This window comes from Diorhabda sublineata, chromosome 1 (assembly GCF_026230105.1).
Source record: "Diorhabda sublineata isolate icDioSubl1.1 chromosome 1, icDioSubl1.1, whole genome shotgun sequence".
NCBI classification, from domain to species: Eukaryota; Metazoa; Arthropoda; class Insecta; order Coleoptera; family Chrysomelidae; genus Diorhabda; species Diorhabda sublineata.
The window spans coordinates 19,463,099-19,475,492 of record NC_079474.1 but is presented as its reverse complement, the minus strand read 5'-3'; the positions used below and the strand labels follow the sequence as shown (position 1 = coordinate 19,475,492).

Below are 12,394 nucleotides of genomic sequence, written 5' to 3'. Positions count from 1 at the left end.
ATCGTAAAATTTGTGAAGTTTCCTGTAGTCCGTCAGGTGGCTGAGTATAGAATTTGGTTATATTTAAGATCTAGTACTTAGTCATAGCAAAATTAATTGTTTTAAACAACTATATGTCGTTTATATTACTGGACTATTGAAAAAAGAAGTCTCTACATTTATCCAAAGCTATAGCACAAAAGAAAATGCAATCACTGGTGAGTGTGTCTACTATAGTTCATATCAAGGATTTATTGACCACCGAGTCGCATAAATTTTTACAAAATAATTTGGTATATAGATATTTCTTTACTTGATACGTTATACGAGCTTCACTTCTGGGCACAACTGAAGTTAGGTTATCCTATATTGTCGAGTAATGCTTTATTTAAAATTTCAAATATGTTTTTGTTTAATATTAGTGAAATTGAGGTATCGAATGTCCCGGCACGGCTTGATCTACTTTCGATTCTATTAATGCTTTGATCATTCCGAATACGAATTAATAATAAGTTCGTCCTTATAGATCAATAAAAATTAAAATACGAAGAATGTTAATGAACGTGTACTCTAATTTGTCATTTGTTATTGATAACATCAGCCTTTAATCGACAAATTGAGGACGGGTTTATTAGAGCATGTCTAGGCAACTATTTAAATTAGTTTGTGGGATATATTATTCTTAATTGAATTAGTACTATTGATTTCTAATTAAAAGGTTTCCAATTTTATTACAATAACATTATCTGGATAGAGTAAATAACTAAAAATATTATAGTCAAGAAACCTGTAGAGGAAAGCAAGAAGCTACTGAAATTTTTTACAGTATATTCAGGGTTGCCGACTCAGGGCAATTAAATCCACGCTGCAGTAGTATCGGGACCTCGTCCATTTTAACTGCATGTGAGAAAATAAACTCTTGACATAAGCGTTAGATAGAAGGATATTTAGTATGCAGGTCACAACGGTTTTTAGCACGTCCAAGAGCAGATTGTTGAAAATGAAATTTCGATTTAGTAGCAAAAAATCAATCCTCCTGTCACATGTTTGAAACAAATAGTGTATTGTTCTCTCCTCTGGGCGCTCCAGTTAGTTCTGCGCATTTTTTGCGCGCATAAAGCATGCGCAGTATAGATAAAGTGTCTCGAACGATAGAGAAAATGAATACTGTCGGCATCGTAACGTAGAGAAGTTTTTTCCCATAAGAACTGTCCATATATGGGGACTGTCTTGAGAAGTCCAGGACGGTTGGCAACCGTAGTAGTGTCCCCATAAAAAAAGTAATTATTAACTTCGCTCTATAAGCATCCTATTATAGGCAACTTTATTTACGATACTGTAAAAAGGATAACCTGTCGTGGATTTGACATATGGCAGTTGTTTACCTATCTGTCTCGTCTTTAGTAAATCTCGGTAGGTTTTTGCTTTGCTTTTATTTTTACATTAAAACATGCGCACACTCAGGTGTATAAACCACCTGTATCGTCTCAAAATAAAAATTACTTTCACATTCAGTCGTTCATGAGTGCAGATTCGAAGTCAATGACCATACCACAAATATGTTGCTTTTTACAGTTTTGTGTCAAGTCTGTAACAGTTTTACATCGTCAAAGAATGTAGAATCTTATTATATTTTTTGTTATAAACTGTAGCCGAATATTATTTTTATAAATGTGCACGATTTTTTTAATTTAGTGATTTAATTGAATATAAAATGAGTGTGAACGTTGCAGCTGAAGAAAAAATTAACAGAAAAATGCACGAATTATTTATGCAAGTTTTGAAAAATCGGGATCTCTCTCGAGCCGGTGACCTTTTTTCAATCCCCGATCATATTATTGTCAATGATTTGTCCATTGTGGTAGGCATTTTTTAAAAATTTCTTGGTGGTGGTTACTTTTCAACTGTATTCAAGCTATTCTTAAATATTACTTCAGATACTTTAAATTTACATATAAATATTATTCAGATTTAATGTTTTATGTTAATTTTAACATTATCTTTTCCAGTTTGTTCATCATAATATTTATTTTCGATTTTATATAACTAGGATGTTTAATATTTAGTCAACATATTTTTTAGTTGAAAGAAATAACTATAATTGCATCTCTGCCTGATTATGTTAATAATGATAATGATCAAAGTGTGGTAGAAATATGTGTAACCAGAGTTACTTCTTGTATAAGAGAAACAGGAAGTGTTGAATTACACTGTGAGGCTCTTGTTAATCTGTTGGAATCTTGCCTACATCACAATTTACAAGCCATGGCAAGAGATGAAGACACTCCACATGCTAAAATATCATCTGATATCATTTCCTGTATTTTTTTGGTAAGTTGATGTATATTAGAAATTTATTTGATTTGTGGAATGAATAGATTTCTCTATTACAGTTATGTTTAAAAAAAATGAATACTTACTTTTAAAAAAACAAGTTTTAACAAAAAAACATATAAGGTATGGTAATCAACGATTTTTAAGATCTAGCTTTAAAATTTGGATTCTTCTGGTGCAAGATGTCTGTTGACATCTGGATATGTGTCTTTCTGAATATTTTTGTCTGTTGGTATATTTTGGTATTAATACTGGACCTCTCTGTCAAGTAAATCTACAATTCATAGTAATTTTTTTGTTGCGCTTATAGGTCTCAGAGTTTTATATAAAACATTAGTCTTAAAATTTCTCATTACTTCTTTAAATTCCTCTTTATCACTTAAACTATTTTCAAATCTAACCACTGAAGCCATAAGGCACATAGTGCTTTATACAATTGCTGTAGAATGGTCAGAGGAGCATGGAGCTTAAACCCAAAATGTTGAACTGGATTTACAAATCCATTGTTGGACCTAACATAAACTATTGAACATCCGTATGGTGTCCAAGAAAGAAAACTAAAATTGGAGAAGTAACCCTAGATAAGTTGTAAAAGGCGATAATAGGCGCAACATGGTCGTGTCCCACAGCAGCACTACAAGTCAGTCTATATTTACCCCCTATGAGGACCTCCATAGAAAGTGAAGTAATAAAGTGGGAAATAAATGCATATATGAAGCCCTGTGACTTGACTGGGCATCTTAGCATTTTATAAGAATGTGAGGTGTCCATACATATGGTCTTCCAATCTATGCTTTACCAAAAATAAAAAATCATAATAACAAATGGATAGCAGTGGACAAATTGTAGAGATTGTGGAAAATAGATATGTAGGGGCAGGAATATATGGCCCAGAAACCAACCTTTCTATCCCAATGGTCTCAGAACCTTCCATTTTCTGGATGCACATCCGGCTTTCTGGGATATTATTTATTTTGAAAATATTCTCATCACTTCTACCCAAGATTTGTATTCACACAGTTCATACAGTAAGCTAGTGACAGAAATTTTCTTTCTTAATAATTTCTCAAAGAGAATTGAAAATAACTTGTGATATTTCTCCAGGTGAATCAACAAAATCCAATATTTTAATTTGAGTTCCAGTAAATTCATTAAAATATTTTACTTAAAGTTAGAAATAATTTGAGATCACTATGATTTGAAGCGTCAGAGTATACAGAATCGTAAGCTCTTTTGTTAAATAATTTATTTTGATATAATTTTCGTATTAGTCCTCACATGAAGTCCATAGATTTAAAGCTTTGGTGATATTTGATGACAAAATCGAAAAAAGAACTTCAGCAGCGACCAGGTGCTTTTATGTTAATAATTGTTTGAAAGATGGCTATTAATATCAGGATAATTATATATAATTGTATTTGGGTGAATGAATATCAATTAATAATCAATTTTTATGTTGCTTAGAACTATACGAAAAAGGCTGTAATGCAACGAGCTTTGCCTGTTGCAGTAAAATTTTTACATAAGGGTAATAAAGAATTATCAAGAAATATGGCTTCTTATTTATCTTTAGCAGCTATGGAACATGCTTCTTTACTTACCCCTCATGTACAACCTATTATGGATTCTATAATATCAGGTATAAACATATTTTGAATTCGAATGAAACATTATTAAATTCATTTTCTTGTAATGCAGGCAATTATCCATTATGTAGAGTTCTTCCAAATATTTATGAAGTATCTCCAGAACCTTTTCAAGGTCATGCGATGGCTTTGGTTTCACTGCTTCCGCACTGTGATAACCAAGAAAAATTAGCGTTGTTGAATTTATTTACTTCAATGGCAAAAGACAATCCCACAGTAAGTACTGTTAGTAATTGCTAAACATTATTTCCCAAAAAAGTCAAATTATCTAATCCCAAAAAAAGAAACCATTTTATTGCATTTTATGCTGAACCTATAATGAACAGTTTTCATTTTTTTCAGTTATTAGAAGCGAGCGTTCCTCAATTGTGTGAATATTTAAGTAGTCCAGTAACTGTGGGACCAACATTAGAAGTTTTTGTTCACATGGCCGAAAGAATACCAACACTGTTGGTTGATCATGTAAACGCCGTAAAACAATCAGCTCAAAAACATCCGCAAACCGTTTGTGCAGCGGCTCAAATCATCAGTGCCGTTGGAAAACTGAGCAAGGTATTCTATTACCACTTGATGTGATATGGTTGGATTCAGTAGAGATTCCTTTCATTACGAAAAAGTCCAGGATAATAGGAATATTCCTTGAAGAGTTGATCATAGTTAAGTTGGAATTTCTGGAACCGTTGGTGATATTCATACTGAACACACTGTTTACACCAACACTCACAATTACATTTTCTGACGCGCGTTTCGAATATCAAGTTATCATCTTCAGATACTGAACATAAAATAAAACCTATTAACTTGACTTACATGTTTTATATTAAATTTTCTCACCAATCACCCTTCTCCTGTGGCCCTTTGCCCCTATTTAAGCTATAGTTTAGTAGTCTAGGAATAAATGTGTTCATGCTGGAACTAATTTTCGTGGGAGAAGGTTTATTGATGGAAAAATTTAGTATAACACAGGGGTAAGTCAAGTTCAGTCTCTGAAGAAGATAACTCAGATATTGTAATTGTGATTGTTGGTGTAGTGTTAGAAATAAATAGTATGTTCATTATGAATATCACCAACAATTCCAGAAATTCCAACTCTGGACCAATTTCAAAGTGTGTCAAGGGGGCAAGTCATGTTTAAATGTTTCCACGAATGGAACAATCATATGGTTTAATATTTCAATCTATTTGACAGAAATAATAGAAACTAAGCTTTCAGTGTCATTAGATGTGAAAAAATTTATTTAGAAGGGTGTTTAACAGTTTGTTTGTTATGATCTCACTTTAACTTCATCTAATAACAACCGAAGTGCTCAATGCATTAAGGTGCACAAAATATCGAGAAAATTGTCTTTAAATATTTTGTCCAAATCCTGAAATCAAATTTATGAATCTACGAGTTTAGAATATTTTACCCAAAGTGTAACAACATGAAAAAAGTAAATAATTATACAGCGTTTTGAAGAAAAAAAAAATATATTTTTTAAATATATGTGGTATAAGGCCTTTATGACTCCAAATTAAATACATTATAAGAAAACTAAAAAATTCTAATATTTCTTAGTGCATTATTTAGATTTATAAAGTCTCGAAATGAATTAGGATTATAAATTATTAAGATCATAATAAATTAAACAAGTTCTTCTTCTTCTTCCACTTATTTTAGAGCTCCGATATTCTCAATTTTCTTCAGTATCGATGACCATGATTCGGCCCATCTCTTTGGTGATCTGCCTGTTGATATTCTAGTGGTTGGCTTCCGCTTGGATGCTTTTTTCGCCGGCCAGTCCTCCCCCATTATTCCAATATTATCTCCTGGTCTTTTCCCATTCCAACACCCTACTTGCAGCATGTTTGTCCTCCTTGTCCTTTGTTCGTGAAATGTTTCTATGAGCATGAGTGTCTTCTTACCATAGGCAGGTTGCTGAGAACCTTCCTCCTTTATCCGTACTTAAGGCCGGCAAGGGTTACTCGATCCACCTAGTCGTTAACCCCAAGAGGAGTTGTTATGATATATTCAAATTTTCAGGATAGAGCTCAAGACGCTTTGAATTTTGTTCTCGAATATTTCCCCAAAGCTGATAGAAGTTCTCAAACCTCGTTACTAAGACAAGCGACTTTATTATGCAGCTCTTATCCAGTTCTTTTTACCGATAAAGTTTTGTTAGGAATAAGATCCAGACATCACACCAGGTAGGTTTTAGAACTACAATTCATCAACTGAATCATTCTTCCTGATTAATTTTTAGTACAAATCAGATTAGTCAAAGTACTACGCCGACCACTCAAAGCCAAGTGACTTCTGGAGGAGTGACAATTGTGAAAGTCGGCGGGGTACATACGACTACGCCAACTCCATCTGGCGGGTATACGCGTCGTGCTAAATTAGGCGATTCGAGGAGTACGGGAAGATTACATACCGCTCCTAGTATTAATACAAACAGAAGTATGACTAAACTTAATATAGCTGGAGGTAAATTTTCCCATTATAATATTAACAAACGATATATTTTTTTATTTGTTCTAGGCTCCGATATATTTTTTTATTTGTTCTAGGCTCTGTAGGAGGACTCCACAAAAGTATGACAGGCCTAAGTTCTTCTCAACACATTAACGCTACTCCTGTACCTCCGCTGGCGAATAGTGTTACTGTGACCGGAGTAAATAAATGGACTGGGCCAAATGTTCGGGTATCTAGCGGAGGTGTAACAGTCACTACTATTTCACCACCTAGAATGCAGAGACCTTTAAGTCAAGGTCCTTTGGCGTTTATTGGAACCCACCCCACTCAGGTAAATACGATGGTATTTCTAGGAAGAATTGTGCTACTGCTAAATAAACATTAATTTTTATTGAAAAGGAATGAATAAAAGTAGATAAGGAAAAAAGAGAAATAGAGAGTAAATAGAAAGATGAATGGAAAGAGAGAGAAAAATAAAATCTAGAGAAAGTGATATAGAGAGAGAAACAAGATGGAAATAAAAAAGCGAGAGAGGACAAAAAGAGCAAGAGTTACCGAAAGAAAAAAGGAGGAAACTACAGAACAAAGAAAATAGAAAATATTGTACATTAGAAAGGTAGATATATAGATAGACATATAAAAAATAAAAAAGTAGAAAAAGGATAAAGATCTAAAAGAAAAAATAGGTAGATATAATACAAGTTGATAAAGAAAAAATAAGGGGGAAGAGGAACAAAGAAATATAGAAAGAGAGAAGAATGATAAAGGGGGAAACAAAGAGAAAAAGGATACAGAGAGATAAATATGAAAGATTGAGTGATAGAAGAGCAAAGGAGCAAGAGGAACTAACAAAAAAAGGTGAAAGTTAGAAAACAGAAAGGGGAAGAAGAAATAAGGGTACAAAAAAAGATCGAGAGATAGATAGATAAATAGAAATTCAAGGTTAAAAAATAGAAAGAGGTAGGGGGAAAATACGTTTATAGAAAAAACAAAGGGTCAACAGGAAGACAGAAAGGATGGAAATAAATAGTAGGGAAGGATGATTGAGATGGAAATAACGAGAAAAGAAGATACATCGAGATGAAAGAAAAAGGGGGAGGGGTAAATTGAAGGAAGTAAATATAGCGAGAGAAAAGAAAGATGAGCTAGAAAAGGAATAGATGTAGAGATACAACATGAAAATTTTACAGATAAAGATATAAGAATGTAAGATTATTGAGTAGTTAGTAGAATAAAGAAAAGAAAGTATCTAAACAGAAAGATGGAAGAAGGAAGAAAAAATAAAGAAGTGATAAAAGAAAGAAACACAGTCACAAGAGAGACAAATAGAGGTAGAGATTGTAAAGAAAGACGAAAAATAAAAGCAGATAGTGATAAAATGGGATATTATTAAGTTAATAGAATAGAGGAAAGAAGTATGTATACAAAGATAAATATAATAGGTATACAAAGAGAAATGTGTAAAGATAAAAGAAGTGAAAGAAAAGAAAGAATTATTGTCAGAAGAAAAACAAAAGTAGAGGTAGAAATAGTAAAGAAAGACGATAAAGAAAAAAACGACAGATAGTGATAAGAAAAAGATATTATTGAGTAAGTTAATAGAATAAAGAAAAGAATGATACATAGGTATACAAAGAGAAATTTCTAAAGATAAGATAAAGAAGTGAGAAAGAAGATATATAGTCAGAAGAGAAACATAAGTAGATATAGAGATAGAAAAGAAGGACGATAAACAACGACAGGTAGTGATAAGAATGAATAATTGTTGAGTTGGTTGGTAATGCATTTGAGAGTTTATTGGTTGGTGGTATTTGACATAGGATTATTTCCTCTGCAAAGGATGGGATTAATTAAAAATGGTATAAATAGTAATAAGTCAATTCAAAATAATTTTTAAGGAATAGTAAATATAAAGATATATTTCAGATTTCTGGTAGTCCTTTAGTTTTGACTTCACCTTCCCTCCATTCCAATAACGCAGTTGTCGTTAGTTCGGGTTATACGGGACCAATATCCAGTGGACAAGTATCCGTGGTGAGCAGTTCTGTAGCCCAAACTATACCTATAGGTAATAGTATAGTCCATACCCCACCACCAATGCCGGCTATTGATCACACGAACTCGAATAGCGTTGCTATATCTGGTAAGTAATATTTTTTTTTTCATTATTTTGATTTCTTTTAATTGTGTTATGTTGTAGGTAGCGTCAACGTCAGTGGTCCCACTACGGTAATATCACGTCGGAATAATACCAGTGTTACATTAATAAATCAAAATTCGGTGGCTAATCAAAGAATGAGCGTTTTCGAACCGTACCCCATGAGGGATACCATACAACATTTTTGCGAAAAACATCTCGATAAAATTAAGAGTTATATGGAAAAAGTTTCTATTAGAATCCCATCACCGGCTAAATGTACTATTGAAGAAAAGAGACAGAAAAAGTCTGCTAAATTACATTTCGCTTGTCAAGCTCGAGGGCAGCACTGTCTCTATTCTAAAACCTATTTTACTATGAGAACTCGTAATCCACGGATTTGGATACATTTAATGTTCATATCGTTACAGGTAAGAATTTTTAATATCGATTAATTATATTTTGAAAAATTGATTTTTTTCAGGCACGTAATTCACATGCTTTAAGCTCTAGAGACGCCCAAGTAGCTTCGTTAAAACACTGTTGGGACATTTTGAAATGTGAAAACAAAACATTCCTAACGGTAGTGACTAGTGCTTTTCCTTGTGCAAAAGACCAAGATTCCATCCTTAACGAATTACGCCACTCTGGTTATTTCGACGTATTTCAAGTATGCCCTTCGAGTATACTACCTTCTGAAGCTCCAGACTCTTTAGGAATTGGTGGTGTAATTTGGGGATGTTTTTTATGTGCCCATCCCGAAAAAGCAGTTGGGTTCCTAAGAGGAGATACAAGACCAGTCATTGAAGGCCAATTGAAAGAGAAAAAAGGAAAATGGAGGTTATTTAGGCGATGGAGAACTAGGTATTTTACATTGTCTGGAGCGCATCTGAGTTGTAGAGGATCGGTAAGTAAATTGAAATTACAACTCCAACAGTTGATTAAATTTTCCAAGACTTCAATAAACAAACTAATTCAATATTAAATAACTTGGAAATAATATGGTATTGATGTAGAAATTGAACCGAAATTGATCTCAAAAGTTTAAAAAAGTTAAATATTAATTGCATTGCAACTATTGTGCTTCCTAATTAGAGCCACCTTCAAATTCCACACTTCTAATTATCTCTAGTATCTGTTTCATCTTCTAGGAAGTTAGATATACATTATGTGTGTAATCTTCCTCCCTTCCCTCAATTCCTGCTCTAATTTTATTAGGTGCTTAGTTCGAATTTATGTAACCACTGGTGGTATCAATACGGAACGCCCTATTCACTACAACAGCACACACAATTACACTCTCTGAAGGTAGTTTACCCTTGGTCTCTGAAGAGGCTTACTTGGTTATCAAAACGTATGTTGGACCTTTTTTAAACTGTAACTTTAAGACCTATTGTGCCTCCCTATTAGAGCTACACTCACCCCCAAATTCCATAGCTTCAAAGAGGTTAGATTCTCACTTTCAAAGTTTCCTGTTTAAGGAATATTCTGCATAGTGTGTAAGAGGCACTTTCTAGAATCAAATAAACCTGAGTTTTAATCTTTCTCCCCATAGAACTAGGAATCACTACTACCACCACACCAGCACTTGCGATTAAATTGTCTTAACACTAGTGTCTTCTCTTCACTCTCTGAAGATGATAAGTTGGTCATTGAAACGCATGTCAGGCAGTAGAATACCTATCAGGTCTATTCTGATACAGTACTCTAAAAGGAAACCAATGAGGTGTAGCTTGATTAAAATGAATATTTTTTAGATGTGCCATTATCAAAGTTCCGAAATAAAATTGTACAGATTCTTTTCATTTAAATTAAATACTCTACATGACTTGGACTACAAAATGTTTAATAAATTAGCTACCAATTGTTCTTTAATATTTAACTTTACATAATTCTATTAGTATTGTTAATTTTTGAATGAAAATTATCTAAAGCTTATTAATGTACTGGAATTATTGAAGAATATTGATCAAAAATTAAATGTAAAATCTAAAAATATAAAAATGTATGTTTTCTAAATGAGTTAATGTTTCAGAGTGGCGGTGAATCAATCGATGTAAATCAAATAAGATCAGTGAAAGTGTCACGGGGCGCTAGAAATATTCCAAAAGCCTTCGAAATTTTCACGGAAAATCAGACTTTAATTTTAAAACCTAAGGATGGAAAAAATGCCGAAGAGTGGGTCCAATGTTTGAGCATAGTTGTTGCACATTCTCACGCCAAAGAATTGCCTAATAAGAGCAATTCTTTACCAGCAAGAGGTATTAGCTCTAGTCGAACTGTTGTGTGATTGATTTAATTTTTTTAAATCTTTTTTTTTTCTTTATCGGTGGAATTGAATCTAGTACAAATCTATTCCTCAACAGTAATGTTATATGCTCAAATAATGTACGAAAAATACGATTCTGTTCATCTGTATAATTTCATATATCGTTTTATTGGGGTACATAAATTGAGTACAAAATTTACTTCTATAAAACGCCAAATTTTTCTATTTTTTTATCAAAGTATTGGATTAAAATGACTTTAATAATCAGGTGCATTTATGTAAAATTTTGATCTCGTCAATCGATTATTCTTTCCATATAAATGAAGAAACTAAACAGACTTTCACTTGCATTTTTTTGTGTTGTAATCTTGTAGCGTAAACAATATTTTTATTTATCTTCCTACCACTTATTTATTTTTTTCTTATGTCAATTGAACTTTCACATTTAAGTCAAAAGCTCAATGTATGACCATAAAATAGTTATTTTCCTAACAAGTGCGGAAAGTGATACTTTCCCGCAAGCGACTGCAGTTGTCCCGAACGACGCGGAGCGGAGTTCGGACAAGCAGTCAAGTGCGAAAAGACACTTTACGCATTAGTTAGGAACATTATTTTTTCTACGACCGTATATACAACGACCCATTTTTCAAAAATTATTTTATTCCAACAAACATAATAATATACAAAACTTTAACTAAAAACTACTAAGTATTATAAATCTTAATATTGAAAACACAATTTGTTGCATTCTGTAGACTAGTAAGAATTGCCGGTCCAATGGAGTTATTTGGTTTAATGTGGTTTAATTTAGAAGAAGATTGTACTTATTCGGTCACTTCCCAGACGTTTTGAACAACTTTGACGTTTTAGTAACAATTACACGCCTAGGTTGTCATAGCAACTGCTATCAAACCCGGGTGGTTTGATAGCAGTTGCACTCCTTTGAAGAATGTACAAGGTTATTTAAAAAATATCTTCATTATTTTATATTTTCAAAAAATTAAAAATGCTACAAAAATTTTATTAAATGATTAAATTTTATTTGGACTATTTCGTGAATATTTATTTACCTGTAGTAACAATAGTTATAACCACCGAAGTAAAAAACTATCTAATAAGGTTAAAATATGCATAATTTTACTTTCCCGCACTAGTGCGGGAAAGTGACACTTTCAAAGCTAAAATGCGTGCGGGGAAGTGGGTTAAAGCGCACGGTCGTAGAAAAAGACTATATTCTTTATGATAGTGACTTTTCCTTCAAGGTACATATGAACTACTAATATTTTCAATATAAATGTAAATATGTTGAACAAAACTTTTTATACAATTTCAAAATGCTTTTTACAATGATCTGAATTAATATAAGTCGATTATTTTTAGATCTAAATTTGTATGTGTATATTTTTTATACTCACTTTTTTACACATTGTTTTGTTTATAACTACATTCCAACTTTTTAAAGATATTTTATATGATTGTTACACAATAAAGGTTTTTATAATTATATGTTTTATTATTATAATTCTATACAACAAGATAAATTAGGTGTGATCAAAATGCGATTTGTAGCACTG

The 12,394-nt window shown here is 32.5% G+C and overlaps 1 protein-coding gene across 1 annotated transcript; it reads left to right on the top strand.

Annotated features, from left to right (window-relative positions):
• The first annotated feature begins 1,384 nt into the window (after positions 1-1,384).
• LOC130450652 (protein melted) lies at positions 1,385-12,326 on the top strand. The gene is made up of 12 exons (XM_056789163.1): positions 1,385-1,840; positions 2,062-2,310; positions 3,778-3,952; positions 4,012-4,175; positions 4,302-4,511; positions 5,983-6,146; positions 6,203-6,426; positions 6,510-6,745; positions 8,341-8,557; positions 8,615-8,982; positions 9,036-9,458; positions 10,587-12,326. The coding sequence occupies exons 1-12, from the start codon at positions 1,694-1,696 to the stop codon at positions 10,839-10,841; spliced, it is 2,832 nt and encodes a 943-aa protein (XP_056645141.1). The 5' UTR covers positions 1,385-1,693; the 3' UTR covers positions 10,842-12,326.
• Positions 12,327-12,394: the final 68 nt, after the last annotated feature.

Bases quoted from the DNA above. Each gene is read 5' to 3' on its own strand.
- LOC130450652 (XM_056789163.1), top strand. From the start codon at position 1,694: ATGAGTGTGAACGTTGCAGCTGAAGAAAAAATTAACAGAAAAATGCAC. The intron at 4,512-5,982 runs GTATTCTATTAC...TCAAATTTTCAG, and splicing joins CCGTTGGAAAACTGAGCAAG to GATAGAGCTCAAGACGCTTT. The intron at 6,427-6,509 runs GTAAATTTTCCC...TATTTGTTCTAG, and splicing joins TAAACTTAATATAGCTGGAG to GCTCTGTAGGAGGACTCCAC.